At 47.3% G+C, this 21,587-nt stretch overlaps 1 protein-coding gene across 3 annotated transcripts in view; it reads left to right on the forward strand.

Moving 5' to 3' along the window:
• LOC111149099 (solute carrier family 2 member 9) overlaps positions 1–21,587 on the forward strand; it is a 200,610-nt gene that overhangs the window by 127,269 nt on the left and 51,754 nt on the right. For all 3 annotated transcript variants that reach the window (XM_022506018.1, XM_022506019.1, XM_022506017.1), the window contains one exon: positions 9,178–9,288. In XM_022506018.1, the coding sequence (XP_022361726.1) occupies positions 9,178–9,288 (111 nt within the window). The remainder of the gene's footprint in view (positions 1–9,177; positions 9,289–21,587) is intronic.

The raw sequence follows: 21,587 nt of genomic DNA on the forward strand, positions 1-21,587 counted from the left end.
CATTGAATCTGTAGATCATTTTGGGTAGTGTGGCCATTTTAATAACATTAAAACTCCTGATCCATGAATGGAGCTTTTTTTTCCCACTTATTTATGTATTTAATTTCTTTCCTTAGTGTTTTATAGTTTTCAATGCAAAAGTCTTTCATTTCCTTAGTTAATTTTATTCCCAAGTATTTTTTGATGCTATTGTAAATACAATTATTTTCTTAATTTCCCTTTCAGATGGTTCATTGTTAGTATATAAAAACACAACCGGTTTTTGTATGTTGTTTCTGTGTCCTGCAACTTTACCAAATTTATTAGTTCCAACAATTTGTGTGTGTGTGTGTGTGTGTGTGTGTTGTGCGCATGTATGTGTGTGTGTGTGTGTGCTATCTTCAGAGTTTTCTACATTTAAGATCATGTCATTTGCAAACAGTGATGATTTTACTTCTTTCTACTTTGTTTGACTTTTCTTTTTTTTTTTTTTTCTTGTCTAATTACACTGGCTAAGATCTCCAGTCCTGTGTTGAATAGAAGTGGTGAGAGTGGGCATCCTTGTCTTGTTTCTGATCTTAGAGGAAAAGCTCTCAGTTTGCTGAGTACGATGATATTATGATATGATATGTTAGCTGAGTATGATGTTAGCTCTGGGCTTGTCATGTATGGCCTTTATTATGTTGAGGTAGTCTCCTTCTATTTATTGTTTGTTTAGGATTATTTTTATTTTTAAAATTTTTTTAAGATTTTATTTTTTTTTATTTGAGAGAGAGAGAATGAGAGAGAATGCACAAGAGAAGGAGAGATTCGGCAGGAGAAGCAGACTCCCTGCAGAGTTGGGAGCCCGATGCAGGACTTGATCCTAGGACTCCAGGATCATGACCTGAGCCGAAGGCAGTCGTTTAAATAACTGAGCCACCCAGGTGCCCTGTTTAGGATTATTTTTAATCTTTAAGTCAGAAGTAATACTTCCCACTTGGCATGCTTAACTTGAATGGAGCAAAAAGTTCTGGACCCGTATCCAGAGGCCGGGCTTTCTGTCTCACTGTGACCACAAGCCTGCAGGGGGAAGCCTAGGCCAGTCATTCCCCTCACCCAGCCTCTGTCTGCTCACCTGTAAGAATAATAATAAAGCTCACAGTCACTCAACCCTTAACATGAGCCAGAAGTTTTCCCCATGGCTGTCCTGTGACTTAGACACTGTTAGGCACAGAGATATTGAGAGACTTTCCCTAGATCACACAGCTACAAGTGGTAGAAAGGGGATATGAGCCCCAGCGATTTGGCCACAAGGTCTAGTCACTTGAGCCCTGAGCAGGGAGCGTCCCCAAGGCCGCCTTTGAACATCTTCATATGTGTCACTGGGCTGTGTCCCCAAGTCATCCCTAGGCAGCCAGTGGGGCAAGTCCTGTGCCCACTGTTTTACATTAAAAAAGACAAACACTGGTTAGCAGCCACCTCAGCATCAAAGTCCGGCTGTCCTGGGCCTCAGTCCAGTTGTCCCCTGCACCACTGGCCTCTCAGTTCAGATAATGCGAGAGCCAAGAAGGAATGCTGTCTACCAGGTGAAAAACTTCAAATGCCCTTTAAAACTTGCTTTCTTCCCTTAATTGTCCCAGAAATTATTTGAGAGGACATAGTCTATAGTTTAAGATGTTGCAAATACTGCTCGGCATCTCCCTATTTATCATGTTATTCTAGCCCCAAATTTCCTGCAGGGTAAATGGTGCCATCCTCATTTTCTAGAAGAAGAAATTAGGTTTCCAGAGGACCAAGTGCTTGCCCTGGGTCACAAAGGGAGGGGTGCCTGTGCTGTCAAATTCACACTTCCCGGCCCCGGTACCCTGCCTTGGAGCACCTGCCCAGGCTCGGCCAGCCTGTCTCTAAGTCCATGTGTCTGCACTAACCCAGCCATTCTCAGCCTCAACGCTGTGCACACTCGGAGTTGGAAAATCCCTTGTCCCGGGGGACTGTCCTTTTCACTACAGAATGTCTCAGCATTCCTGGCCTCGGCCCGCCAGGTGACAGTAGTCTACCCCACCAGTTGTGACAACCAAAAATGTCTCCAAACATTGCCCAGTGTCCCCTGGGGGTAAAATTGCCCTCAGGAGAGAATCACCATATTAAGCGAACATTACTTATTGCCCAGTGCATTTTTTGCTAAGAAGTCAATAAATAGTTTCCGCATACCTTAGAAATCAAGAGGAAGTTGGATTTAACATTTTAGTTTCTAGATTTAACATTTGTTTCTAAATTCTTTTTCAGTGTGGGATTGTTTTTTCCCTCCTTCTCACAATGGCTTTCAAATTCCCTCCTCTAAAATTAGACCTGTCACTTAAAATTCCTTATTTTCTGCAACTGCCTTCCTCCTGAGCGGTTTGTCCTTTGCATGAAAACCAGACTTTTGTGCGAATGTTCTGTCTCTCACGGGCGAGGAGCCTCCTGGTTACAGAGTCCTTCCCTGGGGTGGTCACAACAGCTCATACACCCCCACTGCCACTTCTCTCACCATGACCATCCTTGGAGGCTGCCTCTCATGGTCCCTGTGCCTCCAGCACCCAAAGCCACCCATTGCACACAGGAAACACCTGAGCATTTGGGGAAGAAAGAGGGGAGGTGAGAAGAACAAGGGGCAGGAAGGGTGCTGCTTCTACCAAGTCCTTGGGCTGTCCTCAGACTTCCTGGATCTTCTGGAATACCAAGGGTTATGGTGGTACTCTTACCTACACCTTGGGTCCTTGGGTTGCCCTTCTTTCCTCCAGAGTCCTTCCCCCTTGAACAGAGCTCCTCTGGGCCTGTTTCCTATCATGGAAAATGAGGATGACAGTACTCAGTCCTCAGAGCTCCCATGGGGATTATACAAAATGACATGAAATGGCTCACAGATGCTAACCCCTGAGCTTACTGCTCTTCCCAGCAAGGCTGTTTCTAGCACTGCATTCTTCTCTTGATGCCACACATTTCCAAACTTTGCTCCTTCCACTCTGCATCTTGGTTGGGAAAGAAGACACTGGAACTTGTTAGAAATGGACAGAAGACAAGAGTGCAGCCTGCGGATAAGCCCAGTGATGCCCTTTCTGGACCCTCACAGGCAACTTATGGCTGCCTGGGCTTGTCCACTCAGTGGCTGCCCAAGGATCCCAGTATTCCTGGTTAGCTGTGTGTCCCTCTGGTCTGTCACCTGTATAACTGTTGTGTAATGGCTCTGTTTGATGCTACATCTGATCTGTGAGGGCGAGGACAGGTGTGCATGCTTCCCCCACGTGTTGTGATGCTTACAGTATCTGCTGTGCCTAACAGAACAGCAGACATCCTGCGCCCTCCACAAACAACCAAATGGCAGGGAGGCAAACCTGGGAGAGTGGAGGGAGGGAGACAGAAAGCCTGAGACAGGACACTTTCCCCCAAGCTGGCTGGGAGCCCCGTGAAGGTCCATCTCCCTTGCCCAACCATCATCAGGAACCCTGAAACCCAAACCCCGGTTTGCACAAAACTTCTAATCACAAATTCAGAAGCATTGTAAATAGCTTTTGTTTTGAAGTCTCTTCCCAAATAACATCCTAATTCAAATTACAAGAATTGAATGTTCTGTTGCCTTAGTAACTGAGACCATCTCCCTAAAAGAACTTGCCATGTCCTCAGATGGAAAGCATGCTACCTGGAGTCCCTCTGTGGGGCCGCCTTCACACTGTGGTCAAGAGCACATGTCCTGGAGTCAACTGTGTTCAACCCCAAGCATTGAGCTTGTGGGCCAAGAGCCAATTTGCCATGACTGCTCTATGCCTCAGTTTCCCCAGCTGTAAAGTGGTGCCTCTTTCATTCGATGGCAAGGAGATGGATGAAAGGTTGTATATAATGTCCTCCGCACGGGGCTGGCCACACAGGTGGTGCTTGACACCCTTAGCTATTATCTTGTCAAAAGAGCCCTGCCCTGAGACCACGGTGCCTGGGTTTCCGCCTACACCCCCGACCTCCCAGCCCTGGAACCCTGGGTGGGCCGTTTAACCCCTCTGCCCTCGGTCACTGAGCTGTGAATGGACAGGAGACTCAGAGGTGGTATCAACTGGCTGAGGGCTGAGTTGGGGAGAGGTTATGTTTTCACCTGTAAAAGGAGGAGTGAGACTAGGTAATCCAACACTCTTAGGAAAGCTTTTAAGAACTAGCATATCCTGGAGCACCTGGATGGCTCAGTCATTAAGTGTCCAACTCTTGGTTTCAACTCATAATCTGAGTGTAAGGGATCAAGCCTGGAGCAAGTAAAATCTTAAAAAAAAAAAAAAAGACAATATGTTCTGGACACTCTTCAAGTCTTTACTGTGTACCTTCTGGATTTCCATGAAGAGTGAGGGGCCGGGCAGGGTTAGGGGGGCGCTCCCAGCTGAGCGCTGAAAGGCACCCCGGATGGGCCATCTAAGTGCGTGCTCATGTACACAATCAGGGTTTGAAGTGGGCCCCAGGAGAGGCGGGGGAGGCGGTCACTCATTCCTGCCCCTCTGTGGTCAGGGCAAAGGGGGCCTGATGGGGTCGGGGGCGACACTAGCTTAGGGGGTCTGGGGCCCAGGCTCTCAGGCATTGTCAGGAGAGCAGAGAGCCTTCCTTGGAGCAGGGAGTCCTCCTCTCTTTGCAACAGGGACTATGGTTACTCTTTCTGGGATGTACTCTTCCCTGCAGCTCTCTGCAGATCTCAGCAGATCTGCTGGCCCCAACAGAACCCCCAACACATTCCACCTCAGGACGGGAGTCAGATGCCTCTCACCCCAAGGCAGTGGGGGCCAGAAGGGGTTGAGAGGACCTGAATGGACATCCCAGCCCTGCCACTCTCAGCTGCTCTGTAGCCCTCACTGGCTGAGACTTACTTTCCTCATCGGTTAAATGGGGGCAAGGCACCTACCTCACTGGATCGTGTGAGGATAAAGTTAGGGCATGTGGGTGATAGGTTTGCAGGGTATGGTATACAAGCCCGTCTTTTCCCCTCTGAAATTCAGAGCAGATTAGAGAGATTGGCACAGGAATCAGATGGGTGGGGATCTGAGTGTGCCCTCTACTCTACTCCAGGCGGAGCTGGATTGGAGCGTGTAACTCCAGAAGCTGCTGTGAATTCTGCATTCCCAGATTTAAGGCGCCTACCCAGGCCCAACAAGAGGAAGCAGCCCCAGCCCAGCTCCACTGGGCAGGTCCCGCCTGCATAGAGAGAGCAGAGGGGACACAAGTGGCCTGCAGGAGGCAGGTCACAGACATCCCAGTAGGGGGCGTAAATAAGCCTGTTAGTGCCTCCTTCCAAGAGCCCCTGCCAGCTTTATTCCTTACTCCTTATGTGGTTCCTGTCCCTTGGGCTGAGAGAGAACAGGAGATGAAGGGAATGGGGGTCCCAGCCCTACAGTAGGTGAAGCCCTGGGACCTTGTAAACAAGATCTCCTCTGTCTTCTCTACTTCAGAATAGATCCTGTGTGTCACTGTCGGTTTGTGGAGACCATCTCTGTGTTTACAACTCTCTTCCTCTGACCTCCACTTCCATCTTTGCGCCTTCTCTCTCTGACCTCTCTCATGATTACATCTCTAGCTCCCCTAGATAATTTGGGATGATTTCCCCATGTCAAGACCCCTGAACTTAACCAAGTCTTCAGAGCTCCTTTTGCTGGGTCACGTAATCCATTCACAGGCTTCTGGGATTAGGACGTGGACACCTCTGGTGGAGCAACTCTGTGTGTGTGAGCACGTGTTAAGGCCATACTTTACATTCATATTCTGTAAGAATCAGCGTGTTCTAGGCAAGGACAAACCAGGGGGTCTCTTGCTTCTGAAGTTTGGCCAGAGAGATGGGTGAAAACACATGTCTCAGTAGGAGATCAACTGCAGTCAGGGTCGTGGGCATATATGGGAGTCAGAGGGGAGGGGGAGGAATGGTGGATGGAAGAGGAATCTCTTGTCAGACACCTGCACGGACAGCCCCAGCATAGCCCAAGCAGCAGAAAGAACCGTTGGGCGGGAAGCACACAGGCCTGGGTTTGCACCTTGCTCTGGCCTTACCGGCTGCGTGTAGTCTCTCTGATCCTAAGGCAACGTCACCTTCACAAGCTGTTGAGAGAGTTGGAAATGATGACACCTGTTATGCTTGGTCTCTAACACATTGTCAGGAGTTAAGAGGGAGGCTTTGGGGCATTGGGGACAGAGAGTCAAGAAGTAGGCTGAGAAGTAGCTCCAGAGGGCCTTCCTCCCCAGGGCGTGCACAGAACTGACATTTTCCTTTACCAAAGAGCAATGGTGTCTCAATAGAGAGATGGAAATCTTCTAGAATGATACCCACCATTTGTTATCTACCAATTCTATAAAAGATGCTTGGGGTGCCTGAATGGCTCAGTCGGTTAAGTGCCTGACTCTTAATTTCGGCTCATGTCATGGTCCCAAGGTCTTGAAATCGGGCCCCACGTCAGGCTCCATGCTCAGTGCAGAGTCTGCTTCTCTTCCCCCCCGCCCCTCCCCCCACTTGCACTCGCACTCGCACCGGAGCTTTCTCTCTAAAATAAATAAAATCTTTTAAAGATGCTTTACTTTGTCACTTAAAAAATGTTTACAACCACTCTGAAAGACAATTTTTTTTTTTTTACCTTCTTCAGAGACATGTAGTCCCTTGCCTACAGACCCACAGCTCACCAGAGGCTCGTTGGGTTTGGAATCATGTGTTTGGGCCTCCAAATCTCTGATCCTTCCAGTCCACCAGCCCCCCCATGCCCCCCCCACAGCAGGAGGGGACTGTCAGCAAACAACCCTCGGGAGGGTTTGCTGCGGAACACACCCCACCTTTCCTGGTGCTTCCATGGTGCACAACGCCCTCAAACTGCCTGATCACATAAACCTTAGCGGGCGTAGAGGCAAGAGGCCGTCCCGCTCCTGCTCTATAAGATCATTCAGCGTGAGACAAACGGCTTCTGGAGCCTGCAGAACGAGACGGGCAGTGTGTGTGTGATGGGCAGGCCTTCCCCCCACCCCCCTCCAAGGAGCAGCCCAGCAGGACCTTCTCGCAAGCAGCCGTGGAAAGGGGGAGATGGTCTGAAGGGCTGATTTCTGCCTATTGATGGATAAATGCATTTACTAAGAAATGACTCTAGAGCCGCTTATATGAGCATCCCCCCATGAGCGTATAATTTTATGCACCGTGACCCTCTTTGCTGACACTGAAGCCCCTCAGGGAGGCCCAAGGCAGTGTCGCTACAGGGAAAGTTGCAGAGGGAGGCCATGGGGGAGGCCAGGACACAGCGCCCACAGGAGAACACGTACTCCATGGGGTCAGAGGCTGACAGCTCTGGGGTTCAGACTGAAGCAGCACAGTAGTCCGGGAGATGAAAGGAGTCCGTAGAGCCGTGGCTGTTAAAAATCAGTGAATCTGGGTAAAGATTAAGAAAGTCCTTTAAACCCCTCTGATCCAGCTCTGAAGATCACAGTTACCTCCCAAAGAGGAGGAGATTATACAAACAAATCCGGTGAAGACTGGGGCTTTCTGGAACAATTTTAGCTTCTGTCACAGCCCTAAGAGCTTTAGGAATTAATGAATTTATCAGGAATCACTTCTGTACTCTGTGAATGTGGAAGCAAAGGCAGAATCTAAAATTCTAATTTATCAGCTCAGACAAATGTGGGGCAGACACCAGCAAGAGTGTCTTTGTTTTAAGAGAACGTTAAAATGCATTTTGCTGAGAGAGGCATCAATGCCAGCGAGCTCACAGAAATTCGTGTAGTTGTTTTTACTGGCCTCTGAGTGTGCCTATAGCTTTAGGAAGAATTACTCCTCTCGCTAAAAGATAAGCCATCTGTAGATATTTGTAGGTCCTAAATTATATCTTCTCCCCCCAAGGCATGGAAAATGTTTTGCTAAACAAATGCCGGTAACAAGACGAATCTGTACAAATGAGAGCTGTTTCCAAAAATGAAGTGAGAGCAGTGCAAAGAGTGTGGCCAGCCAGCGTCAGGCCTGACAAGTTATGAGCAACAAGCTCTGACGTTTCTGCTAAATAACGATCAGGGTATAAATGCTTCCAAGCCTTCGAAGGTGGCGGGTTTCCTTGTCAGATGTTATGTAAAGGACAGCTTGGTTTTCTATCATTTAGCAAACTCGTGCTCTTTAAGGAAATGGCTCGGGTGGGAGGACACAAATGGCTCATGTCCAGTCTAAGGACCCGAAATTTACTATTTAAGTAAATAATGAATAGTGACAATTCTTACGCAATTCCTGACACCCCACGGGAGGGGCATGGCTATACTCTTTGACCGAGGAGGGGAAGGAAGCCCAGCAGGACAGAGTGAATTGCTTGAGGTCACAGAGCCTGTTCAAGACGGAGCCAGGTCTCCAACCTCCAGTCAGTGATCGCCCGAAGTCCCGTGAGTGTCATGAGGGTTAGGTTGGTCTCAAGCGGCAGAAACCTCCACACTGACCTAACTTCGCGTGAGGGAAATTGGGAAGGGAGGGCAATCCAGATTTATGCCTATTGTCCTGAACTAATTATTAACCATCTCAAAGGTGCCCAGGTCTGGTTAATAAATTATAGTATCACTCCAGTGAGCAAGGACACAGGCTCCTTCTAACTTCTTGCTCTAGCATCTGAACAGGTTCCTTCCATCCCAAAGCAGGGGCTCTATGTGTAGTTGTGCAGGTTGTGTGTTATGCAACCCTCAGGGCATCATTCACATTGTCCACATTATAGATTTATTGTGACAGTTTTCTAATGGATGACCATAAAATGTCTTGTGGATCAGGAACCTTTTTTGTTTCTCACACAGTTACCATGGGGGCAGCCATGCTGTCCCGAGGTCGCCTAGTTATCCATTAGGGCTGCTGAATCTCCAGCCATCACGTTCACCATCCTGACAGCAGAAAGGAGGAAGGACAAAAAATGGGATCAAACCTCCTTAGTGGAAAGCTCATTTTAAGAAGATTTCTATTCATATATCATTGCCACAATTAGGTCAGCACATGTTGCTCCCAGTACTGTAGCTCTGTTAGTAATGAAGAAGGGCAAAGGTGGGAGAAGGAAGGAAACAAAGAGCTGGCCACACTGCTCAGCTCCGTGCTGGGTGTAACAGCAAATCACAGAGACCACCTTGCAACTGAATTCAATTGGGGAAATAGATGCCTTTTACTGACACTCCCTTGTTTTTTTGGTTTGTTTGTTTGTCTTGTTTTGTTTTTTTCCGGCATTATAGATTTGGTTCTACACCAATAGCATCTTTGGAAAAGCTGGGATCCCGCCAGAAAAGATCCCATACATCACCTTGAGCACTGGTGGAATCGAGACTTTGGCCGCCATCTTCTCTGTAAGTAAACTGAGAGCTATTCCTGACAACACCATAGTGGGCAAACAGCGTCCTGGGGCCTCCCAGGCAACAAATGTGCTTGTCTTTAAAGGAGCATGTCCTTTGTCACTCCAAAGGTGTCTGAATTTTAGGATGTTCACCCATCTAGAGAATATTATCTATATTTTGCTCTCCTACCTATTGTCTTTCTTTTAATGAACAGTTCCCTTCTTTGAACTCTCACCTGGTCACGGATGATATAATATGATGAGCACCCAATAAAAAGGGCTGTTTCTCCCTGGGATCCCAAATCAGTGTCCCTGTGAGCCTAAGGTCCATTGCCATGACTTTAAAAACATTTCCACATTAGCTGTCACCTTTCTCCCCTAAGGATGTAGGAGTTTGCAGGCAGAAGAAAGGAGAGAGGACATTCCAGCTAATTGGTGTAACAGGGTGTGACTTTAATAATAAGCAAAAGTGTCCAAAGGAAGACACAGAGTTCATCCTTCTTTCTCAGCCTCTAAGATTCACAGTAAACATACCACAGGGAGGGAGTTGGGAGACTTTAGAATTTTGCAGAAATTGCACAACTTGGGGCCATCAGACCAGATTAGATTTGAATCCTGGCTCTGGAATTTCTTGGCTGTGTGATGCAGGATAATGCTCTCAACCTCTCTGAGCTTCAGTTTCCCCTTGTAGATGTCTGGTTCTCTTCTACGTTGTAGATGTGTGGTCTGTGCTTCCCGTTTTAGGAGCACTGTCTACGACAGGGCTCCTTTCCAAAGGATAGAGAGGAGGGTAGAATCACAGGGAGGTTCTCTGACCTGCACGGAGGAGCTCATTTATTTCCACTCTCACGCCGACTTCTTCTGGCAGGACTGAGGCTGTGCAGACAGGCGGAGGCTTCCAGTGGCATTTCTGACTCGTCGCTTGTGACAGAATGCTTTGTTTTGCTCCTTGCTCATAATGGGTCATTCTAACAAGATGCTTCTAAAGATGGGTGTTGGTAAAGTGTTGGGGACTGAAGTTCGTCTCCTTTCACTCACGGTCTTTTTGTTAGAGAAAAATATCTCCCTGTTTCACAATCTGGGAGTTTCACAAAATTCTCATTTTGAGTTATTGCTCCCCCTCACCCCCGTTGTGGTTATGCATGCTTACGTTAATCCATGGAAACGCACAGTCAGTCTGGAATGGAAATAGTGGGAAACAATAGGGTTTGGGGGGAGGAGGGTCAGTAAAGTATTTTGTTGTTGTAAGGAATCATCACGAGTTCATTAGGGTATATGTGTAAAATTCAGAAAGGCAGGAAGAACCGAAGAGGAAATCTACAAGCATACGTACCTTTGGGAAAATCTCCCCTTGGCTTTTCTGTGCTCAGTGCGTTCTGTTCTTACGCCATAGTCACCCTGCTTTTGTTCGCATGACCTTGTGCCAGACTTGCTTTCCATTTAACTTTTCTTTTTTCTTGTTTAAGCAATGTTTCGTTGAAGTGTAACGTATGTACAGAAGAGTATGCTGGTCATCGCCCCGTGTAGGCTCTGTGGCTCTTCCGAAATTGACTGTTTGGTCAGTTGCCTCTCTGCTGTCTGCGGGGTAGGGCTCTTGAGTATCTCCCCTCCAATCTGGACGACAGAGCCACACCGCCTGGATTCTGATCCCCCTCTGTCCCTTTTGAGCTGTGAGACCCTGGGGAAGTCATTCAACAGCTCTTCGACTCAATTCCCCATTTCTATAATAAGGACACTGCCCCTGGCCTGGGTGACTCAGTCCACTGAGCATCAGACTCTTGATTTCAGCTAGGTCGTGATCTCGGGGTCCTGGGATTGAGCCCTGCATGGGGCCCCATGCTCAGCAGGGAGTCTGCCTGAGGTTCTCTCCCTCTCCCTGTGCCCTTTTCCCCGCTCGTGCATGCTCTCTTTCAAATAAATTAGTTAATTAAAAAATAAATAAATAAGGGTGCCGCCCTTGCCTCATAGGGATGGGGTAAGGATTAAACAAGTGAATACAAGAGGGCAGTGCCTGACAAGTGATGTGGGCTCTCGGAGAGTTAACCATGCTATTAGTCAGTAAATAAGGCTGTGACGAACACCCCTGCAGAGAGCAGGATTTCACAAGGACTCTCGCAATCTTCTGAAAGGTGAGGAAACCAGGTCCCAAAGCATTGGCTCTCTCAGGGTCACACAGCCAATAGGGTCAAAACCCGAGGGAGTGGGGAGAGCTAGTATCAAGGGCCCTCACTGCTCCCCAAGACTCTGAGGTGTCTTACTTCGGATCTCATCGTTGCTCATTCACATCACTCCTGAAAGTTAGGCTGTCATCTTCATTTGAGAGAGGAGCAGAGAGAGACATGAAGCTTCCAACCCTGTCTCCCCGACTCCAGATGCCCTTCTTCCAGTCCCCTCTCCCTGGCCAGCAGATCTTCATTACAAGCTGCCAGTACTGGCCAGAGTATGTCTTGTAAGTGTTAATCCCAGGAAGGAGGGAAAATGACTTCACCATCCTGGGAGAGGCAGAGAGGACCTTTGTAAACTCAGACAGGGAGTCAGCCTGCTGCTGCCTTCAGATGTGGAGCCCGACAGACCACGGTCACATGGCACATGCGTTCTAGAGCAGCAGGGACCGCTGTGTGGGCCCGCTGTGGGGAGTAGCGGTTTCACAGCTCTCATGGAGGCATCATTCATTCATGCCTGCTTTCATTCCGCACCCATTTCCTGCTTGTGCTGGGAGGTCACCCATGAAGTTGTCGTGTTCTAGAGAGAAAGATCCAGAAACAGACATGTACCACAGACAACACTGGGTTGAACTCTCCTGGGAGGGCTTCCTGAGAGAGGGCCCAGGAAGATGAGCACTGAAGGTCCAGAAGTTGTTAGCCAGGTGAAGGGAAGGCCCTTCCATTCGGCTGCCTGTGCACATGGCCTCCGTCATCGTCACGCTTCCCAGTGTATCATCTAAAGGAACTAGAGATGCAGAATAATTCATTGGGAGTCGTTCTCAACATGGTAGCCTTCATACTCATTCCCAGTGTACATCGAGATTAACCCCATCATGAGTCTGGGAGTCTGAAATGAAACAGTGTGTTGGGGGAGAAAGAGCAGACGCTGTAGGACCCGGCAGCTCTGAATTCAAATCCTAACCACCCATCTACTAGCTGAGTGGCCTGGAGAAAATTGCCCAACATCTCTGAATTTATTTGTCACTTTTAAAATGGACATAACCAGGCCTACCTGTGGTAAGCAGAATCCTGGCTCCCCCAGTGTGTCCCCATCCTGATTCTTGGAAGCATGACTATGTCACCTTACACAGCAAAAGAAGCTTTGCAGGTGTGAAGATGTTAAGGATCTAGAGATAGGGAGGTTATCCTGGATTAACCAAGTGACCCAGAGTCATCGCTGGTGTTCTTCAAAGTGAAAGAGAGAGGCAGGGGTCAATGTCAGAGAAGGAAATGGAGGGACAGAAGCAGAGGCTAGAGTGGCAGTTGCTGGAGGAAGGGTCCACGAGCCACAGCAAGCAGATGGCCTCCAGAAGCGGGAAAGCAAGGAACAAATTCTCACATAGAGCCCCCAGAAGAATCACAGCCCTGCCAACAGCTGTGATTTTTGCCCCCTGAGACCCATTTTAGACCTCGGACCTCAGAGCGGTAGGAGACTGTGTTCCAGCCATTATGTTGTGGGTGACACAGCCCTAGGAGATGAAGCCACTGCCTTCCAGAACTGTCGTGGAAGCAAACCTCAAAGTGCAGGAAGGCCCACTGCAGCATTGCCGACAGTCAATACCCAGTAAATCCTGGGGCCTTTCCAAAGTTTTTATTCCCTTGCTTCCAAATATGGAGACACTGTTTCATCCAACCCTGTGAGGCAGCCACATATCAAGAAGGACTTCCCAGTGTGTTTTCTTCTTCCTGAGATTTTGACAGTCTGCTAAAATGGCCTTGGGGCATAATCAACTTGAGAAGGCCATGTTTGTAAATTTGATTGGGAATTAACCTTGGCTCCTGGCATTGCTCATCAGTGTGGACATCTGTAAACAACCGCATTTTGCAGAAACAGCTGGTTTTCCAAATGGTCTTTCTCCATGAGGCACCAACTCTCCGAGTGAACTCCGAGTGTCACCGGGCCCCACAGGCCTGAGCAGAGGCTGCAACCTGGGGTGGCAGCAGCTTGTGGAGCACGAGCCTCATTCCTTCAAGCAGTGGAGACTGCTTTTTCAAATCGGGGGAATCGTTCCTCACAATAAGTTTGTGTGGTTGTCAGGAATGGACTATGCTGTAGTGTTGAAGTTAAAAAAGAAAAAAAAAAATCCTACTGGTTTCCACCACCCCCTCTGCTTCCAGAACAAACTCAGAATGAACACCTTTAGAGTTCACAGCTGCATCTCGAGCCCCTGGATCTGGTGTTCCTGGATGAGAAAGTGGGTTCAGGCAAGAGAGCAGGATGGTGGGGTGTTTGGGCTCTGTGGTTTCGTGGCCCTCAGGTTACTAGCTGGGTGACCTCGGGCTGGTTACTGAACCTCCCTGAGCCCCTGTGTTCCCTAAGGGAAAGTGGGAGTAATATAAGTCTATACCTCAACAGGTCTCATCATGAGAATTATACAGTAATTCACAGAACTTGGCATAAAGCACGTAATCAGTAAATGTTAATTATTATTATGGGTTGAGTTGTTAATCCTTATATAATAAACAACATTTATATGTTGAAGTTCTAACTCCCAGTACCTCAGAACATAGTCATTGCTAAGATAAGATCAATCTGAAATAGGGGGACCTCTAATCCAATATGATTGTCATCCTTATTAAAGGAAGGGGAATTTGGGGGCACCTGGGTGGCTCAGTTAGTTAAGCATCTGCCTTTGGCTCAGGTCATGATCCCAGGGTCCTGGGATCGAGCCCCACATTGGGAGTCTGCTTCTCCCTCTCCCACTCCCCTTGCTTATTCTCGGTCTCTCTCAAATAAATAAAATCTTTTTTACACATAAAAAAGGGGGGGGATTTGGACACGAACATGCATACAGAGAGAACGCCTTGTAAATTTTGAAGGCCTGCTGAGAAAGCCAAGGAACTACCAGAAGTCAGGAGAAAAGCCTAGAACAGATCCTTCTCTGCACCTTCAGCAGGAGCACGGCTCTGCTGGCACCTTGATCCTGGACTCCCAGCCTGCAGAACTATGAGAGAAGAAATGTCTGTTATTTAAGCTATTTGTGGTCCTTCTTATGGCAGCCCTAGCAAACAAATACAGCCTTTGTTGGTTATGAATATTCCAGAAGAGAACCAAACATATGCTAAGGAAAAGGCTGAAAATGCCTTACACTGGGGCCAGACTGTTTATTCCTTCAACGCTCAGCAAATGCTGGTTGGGTCCCTGCTCTGTGCCAAGTGTAAGTCTAGCTGTGTGGGGTGCATGCATGGATGGAAGAGACGAAGACCCTCACTGTGGAGAAGGTGAGCTCCTAGCCAGGGACAGATAATGAATGGCAACATGAGTAGGTCAAACTGTGGTGGTCAAGGTAGGGAAGGATGTAGTGAGGAACATTGGTGCCAGTTGAAGGGGACCAAGATGGGGGCAGTTGCTGTATTAGATAGTGATTAGGCTCAAGGGTTGAGGGAGCTGTCACCCAGATATCCAGGTTGGAGGACAGATTAACTCAGGGGTGCGTAGGTCTGTAGGGTGGGCAGGGCACCGATCAGGAGCAGTGACCTTCAGTGGGGAGAGACACAACCAGCCAAAATGTGCCTGGAGAAAGGGAGCCAGGAACCAACACCCTGGTCTCGTTCTCTTCTTTCCCTCCTCATTTCTTACCAGTGCCCAGGCTGCTGACACCAGCTGGATGCAGAAGGCAAGGGGGCCGTTGATCTGTGGATGTGGCCCTCCTCCAAGACACAGAGCAGGGCAGAGCAGGGACCTGGAGAGGCACCCAAGCAGGAGCAGGTCTGTAAGATTGAGGGGGGTCAACTGCTGGAGGGGCACCCCTGGGGTGCAGAAAGCAGAGCACCACAGTGCATTTTAGAAGGATCCCTCTGGCCTCTGTAAAGACAGATGTGAGCAGAGGTGGAGAGGGCAGAGCAGGGCAGCTTGTAAAGAAGCTCACTTTCCCAGGGAATTATCAGAACAAGGGTGCTCTAAACCTGGCTTCCAAACGACTAAGTTCAGCTCATTCTCCTTTACAGACGACATTTCCTCTTGATAAATCACAATTCTGAGGCACTTCTGTGAGCCGCAGAACGGCGGGAGGAAACAAGCCCCATCTCCACTAAAATGTTAGAGTCGGCCCTGTTTATCTAATGCAACTTACAGGCACTTGGCAGAGGGGAGGACCCACATGAAGCAAAAGAGGAACCAGATTTCTCCTTCCTCCCCCAAACTCCCAGGGGAGGGGGGCAAGTAGTGGCCAGGGCTCCATCCATGCCGGCAGCATGCATGTGGACACGGGGGCTCCCCTGGTTCTGAGGGCTCTTCCTCACTGGAGGAGCAGAGAGGACCACCCCAAGCAGACAGGCAGTTCTGCCCCGGAAGCCCATTTCCCTGCAGTCCCTGCTCCCACCCACTCCCAAGTGATAATATCTTTTTATCCGGTGGTTCTATTTCTGAGTTTGGCCAAGGACACAGCTGCGAGCAAGTTCATTCCCTGCAGCCCACCCTCTGGCTCCCAGAACGTGCTCCCAATGCTGTATTTCCCACCAAATGTCTTCTGATTCCCTACCCATCTCTCTGTTAGGCTTCCTTTGGCTTTGGCTTCCTGGCATCTGGGCTGGTCCCACCAGCTCCGCCCATCAAAGGGAAGGGAAGACACAGCTCCTGGGGGCTCTGGTGGAGACTTTGTTCCTTCATGTTAGCTCCAAGTACCAGCTGCCCCCGCCCCCGAACTCACCTGGCCCCCAGGCTGTCTTGGCTCCATGCTCCTGATGGTGGAGCACTGATTTCTCAGTCAGCTGGCCACTCCGTGGTTCTTACTCAACTCCTTTTCTTTGAGAGCTTTTTTCCCACTTGCCCCAAATTGAGAACAGTTTATTTTTTATTTTTTAATTTATTTTGTGTTATGTTAGTGACCATAAAATACATCATTAGTTTCTGATGCAGCATTCCAAGATTCATTGTTTATGCACCACACCCAGTGCTCCATGCAATATGTGCCCTCCTTAATACCCACCACCAGGTTCACCCATCCCCCTACTCCCCTCGCCTCCAAAACCCTCAGTTTGTTTCTCGGAGTCAACAATCTCTCATGGTTCATCTCCCCCTCTGATTTCCCCCAATTCACTTTCCCTTTCCTTCTCCTAATGTCCTCCATGTTATTCCTTATGTTCCACAAATAAGTGAAACCATATGATAATTAACTTTCTCTGCTTGCCTTATTTCACTCAGCATAATCTCCTCCAGTACCATCCATGTTGATGCAAAAGCTGGGTATTCGTCCTATCTGATGGCTGAATAATATTCTATTGTATATATGGACCATATCTTCTTTATCCATTCATCTGTTAAAGGGCATCTCGGCTCTTTCCACAGTTTGGCAATTGTGGACATTGTTGCTATGAACATTGGGTTGCACATGCCCCTTCTTCTCACTACATCTGTATCTTCGAGGTAAATACCCAGTAGTGCAATTGCCAAGTAATAGGGTAGCTCTTTTTCTAACTTTTGAGGAATCTCCACACTGTTTTCCAAAGTGGCTGCACTTTGCAACTTGCATTCCCACCAATAGTGTAAGAGGGTTCCCCTTTCTCCATATCCTCTCCAACCCTTGTTGTTTTCTGCCTTGTTGATCTTTGCAATTCTAACTGGTGTAAGGTGGTATCTCAACGTGGTTTTAATTTGAATTTCCCTGATTGCTAATGATGATGAACATTTTTTCATGTGTCTGCTGGTCATTTATATGTCTTCATCGGAGAAGTGTCTGTTCATGTCTTCTGCCCTTTTTTTGACATGATTATCTGTTTTTGGGTGTTGAGTTTGAGTTCCTTATAGACTGGATATCAGCCCTTTGTCTGTACTGTCATTTGCAAAAACATCTTCTCCCATTCCATGGGTTGCCTCTTTGTTTTGTTGACTGTTTCCTTTGCTGTGCAGAAGCTTTTGATCTTGATAAAGTCCCAAAAGTTCAATTTTGTTTTTGTTTCCTTTGCCTTTGGAGATGTATTTAAATTTATGATCATAAAGCTCTTTTTCTTAAAGATTTTATTTATTCATTTGAGAGAGAGAAAAGGCAGGGGAGGGACAGAAGGAGAGGGAGAAGCAGACTCCCTGCTGAGCAAGAAGCCTGATGTGGAGCTCCATCTCAGGACCCTGAGATCATGACCTGAGCCGAAGGCAGATGCTTAACCGACTGAACCACCCAGGCACCCCAATGATCATAAGCCTCTTAAGAACCAACTACCTTTTCCTTTTTTGAGAAGGGAGGGAGGATTGTATTTCCCTTAGAAGCTGTAGAAGCTAGGGCTATGACCCAAGGAAAAACTTTTCCCAAGACTTGAGAACTTGGAAAAGCCTAGTCTAGTGCCAGGCTTTCCTTTTATTCCATTTGGTCCCTATACATATCTGATTTTGCACTTCAGTTAAAATATCTCATGACCATTTAAATTTAATATACTTAAGAACTGTGGGCCACCCTGGAAAGATTATCATTTAAAAAGTAGTTTTTTTCATTTCTTACAACTTTGGCCCAAACAGATATCACAGATCTCACACATTTATCTTTTTTTTTTTTTTTTTTTAAGTAGGCACTATGCCTAACATGGGGCTTGAACTCAGGACCCTGAAATCAAGTGTCACATGCCCTACCAACTGAGCAACCCAGGCGCCCCTCACACATTCATCTGTTAAATAGAAATTTCTGAACAAAATTCGTTTCAATGGATTATTTTTAGTTTTCAATTTAAACAGCCTGTTCCAAGTAGAAAATTATTTCTGGGACCCTGTTTTCCGAACAGACCTTAAAACTCCATTAACTTGCAGATACCCACAGCTTTCCAAGGTCTCTGTTTTTCAGACAGAGATTTTTTTTTTTCAGACAGAGATTTGTGAAAGCAAAAATTAACACTTGCAGACTTAAAACAGAAGTACTAGCGATACTGAAACTTGACACTCCTTCTCATGCAGCCTGCCTTTGCTTTCTCTTCTCTGCCGAGAGCACTGAATCCACAGTAAAGAAACCATTCCCGTTCCTTTCTGTCGGGTGTGGCCCGCAAACCCTGAGACAGCAAATGAAAAGATGACTCCAGACACCTGAGTAAAAGAAAGAAGAGGCCTGGGGACGAGGCGCTCTAGTGGTGAAAGGCCTTAAGCCAAGCTTTGTCTCCACTGTTATTGGGATGGTATCAGTACATCAGGCGTAAACACAAAGCCAGGAGGAAAGTGTAACCTTCATGGTTAGGACAGTAATATACAGGGCAGTGTGTGATAAGGGCAAGGAGGCAAGGAGTCCGTGAAGTACGTGATCACCACAGGTGCCTGTCTTCCTTCAAAACTCCAACACTGACTCCCTAGATGAACCTTGAGCAGAATAAGAATCTGGCCACTTTCTGCCAAGAAACTTCAAAGGAGGCCTGGTGTTCCGGGCACTCCTCCTTTGCTTTTCAATTAGTCTCATCCAGGAAGACATAGACAAGTCAGATTTTGTCTCTCCAGGCACTGTGCATTCACACACTTTCTCCCATCCTTCCAGAACTAAAGCCTTGGGAGTAATCCAGCTTCTGCCTGAAAGCTCAAGAATGGCAGGTGTGGCAAGGGCTCCTCAGGGACCCCACCACCCCCAAATCGTTACAATCGAGGACAGCCATTTGGGATACTTGGGTTCAGGCCCCAGTTTAGGAGCCATCATTCCCCAGTGTTGTGTGTATGTATGTGGGAGAGAAAGGCACAGTAGGTTTCAAGAAATGGCTGTGGTAGTTGTCACCCTGTACCCCTTCAGTCCCTGGTATTTATGTGTGCCCCTAGGCTAAGTGCCAACCCATCACAAGCACCCAGTACACAGCTGTTTGAATAAGACCCAGGAAAGGTGCATCTGAAACCAGGACAGAGTGCTCTGCCCGTTCTGGGATCCTCACCTCCCGCCTGGGAGCGACCAGGTGGCATGTTCTGAGGGCGTCCAAGCCCCCACCAACGGCCCTTCCTCCTTCTGGAGCCCCACAGCCAGCCCTGTGGCCCCCTTGCTCACAAGGAGCACATCAAGCCACGTAGAGGCTGACTTTATGGGAAGAACAGAAAAGGAAAGGACCCCCTGGAATGGGGCAGGAAGAACTGGGCATCCCTTAGGATCTTGTTGAGGGATAAACTGTTAGAGGGCTCTGCAGTCCCCCAGATGTGAGGAATTCTGCCAAGCACAGAATAGTTATTTAACACACTTTATACTGAGATGTATGCAAAGAATTACAATAGAGACAGAGATTGGCCTATAAAATTCATACGAAGTAATGTCTATAAATACTATAAATGCACATTAAGTCAGCTTTGAGTCACTCCTGAAATAAATGATATTTTAGATCCAATTTTCCTTCTCTCCATCCCTTCCATCTTTCTTCATGTGTTTCATCATTGAACAACATGCCAAGCTCTGCTCTGCGTTGGACATGACCTCCCCATGTTGGTTTGCCAAAGCTGCAAAACAAAGTACCCCAGACAGAGGGGGGCAGGCAACAGATATTTATTGTCTCACTGTTCTGGAGGCCAGAAGTCTGAGATCCAGGCGTCAGAGGGCAGATTCCTCCTGAGGCTGTGAGAGAGAATCTGTTCCAGACCTCTCCTGGAGGATCTGGTGCTTGGCTGGTGATCTGTGGTGTTCCTCAGCTTGGAGACCACCACCCTGACCCCTGCCTTCATCCTCATATGGCATTCTCCCTGTGTGCCTGTCTGTGTCCAAATTTCCTCTTTTTATAAGGGCACCAGTCCCATGGGATTAGGGCCCATCCTAATGTCCTCACTAAATTTGAGTACCTCTGTAAAGACACTATTGCCAAATAAAGTCACATTCTAAGGTAGTGGTCAGGACTTCAACATATCCTTTTGGGGGGAGGACAATTCAAACCGTAAGATTCACCAAGGGCAAGGTCTCCTGTCTCCTCCGTCTCACTGTCCCTATGCCAGAGCCTTATATGAAGAAGGAACGCCATGGGAGACTGCATTTATCTTTTTGCGACATCTTCATGTGCCAGTAAGGAAAGGCAGTATAGGGCAGGAATTAAGAGCAAGAATCTGGAACCAGAATGCCTGGCCTTGAATGCTGGCCCTGCCACTGTGTGACCTTGGGCAGGCTGCTAAACTCTCTCAGCTGCTACATACTCATAGAGGTGTTATGAGGTTAAAGTGTTACTATATGTAAAGCTTCTAGAACCATACCTGGTACATAGTAAGTGCTATAGAATGTTCACTGCATAGTAATCAAGATAGCATTGTGTTGGCATAAGGACCGCTGTACAGACCAACAGAACAGAATTGAATCCAGAAATACAAAAGATGCCAAAGAAATTCAATGGGGAAAGTTAGTCTTACCATAAGTACCATAAAAACTTCATATTCACATGGAAAAAACAAAAGAACCCTTACCTCATGCCACATACAAATTAACTCAAAATGGACCATGGACTGAACCATAGAAGATAAAATTATAAAATTTCTAGAAGGGAATATAGGAGGAAGTCTTTGCAACCCTGGGGTAGGCAGAGATTTCTTAGATGGGGCAGAAAAAGAATGGACCCTTTTTTAAAAATTGATTAATTGGATTTCATCAAAATTTAAAACTGTGGCTACATAGAAGAGCTTGTGAAGGAAATGGAAAGGCAGGCCAGACTGGAAAATAGCCACAAAGTACCCAGCTACCACAAGCTTGAATCCCAAAGATATAAAGGACTCTTAAAATACAACAGAAACAGGACCAGGAGCCTGCTTAGAAAAATGAACAAAAGACTTGGGCAGACACGGTACAAAAGAAGATATCAGAAGCATCATTAAACAGATGATGCTGTCTCGACACCATAAGGCAGCAAGGAAATTAAAACTAAAACCCACAGTGAGATACAACTGTTCACCTTAAGGATGATTAAAACCAAAATAGCTGATAATACCCAGTGTTGATGAAAATGTGGAGCCACTGGAACTTTTATACATGGCCGGTGGGAATCTGAAATGGTACAACCCTTTGGAAAACAGTTTGGCTTTTTCTTTTAGAAAATTTTACCCATACAATCCACACATTCTTCTCATGAGCATTAACTCAAGAGAAAGCAAAGCATATAACTACACAAAGAGACTTGGACCCCAATGTTTACAACAGCTTTTGTCATAAGAGCTCAAACTGAAACAGCCCAGACGTCCATCAACTGGTGAATGGAGAAA

This window comes from Enhydra lutris, unplaced genomic scaffold, assembly GCF_002288905.1.
Source record: "Enhydra lutris kenyoni isolate GAN:26980312 unplaced genomic scaffold, ASM228890v2 scaffoldscaffold21, whole genome shotgun sequence".
In the NCBI taxonomy this organism is placed as follows: Eukaryota; Metazoa; Chordata; class Mammalia; order Carnivora; family Mustelidae; genus Enhydra; species Enhydra lutris.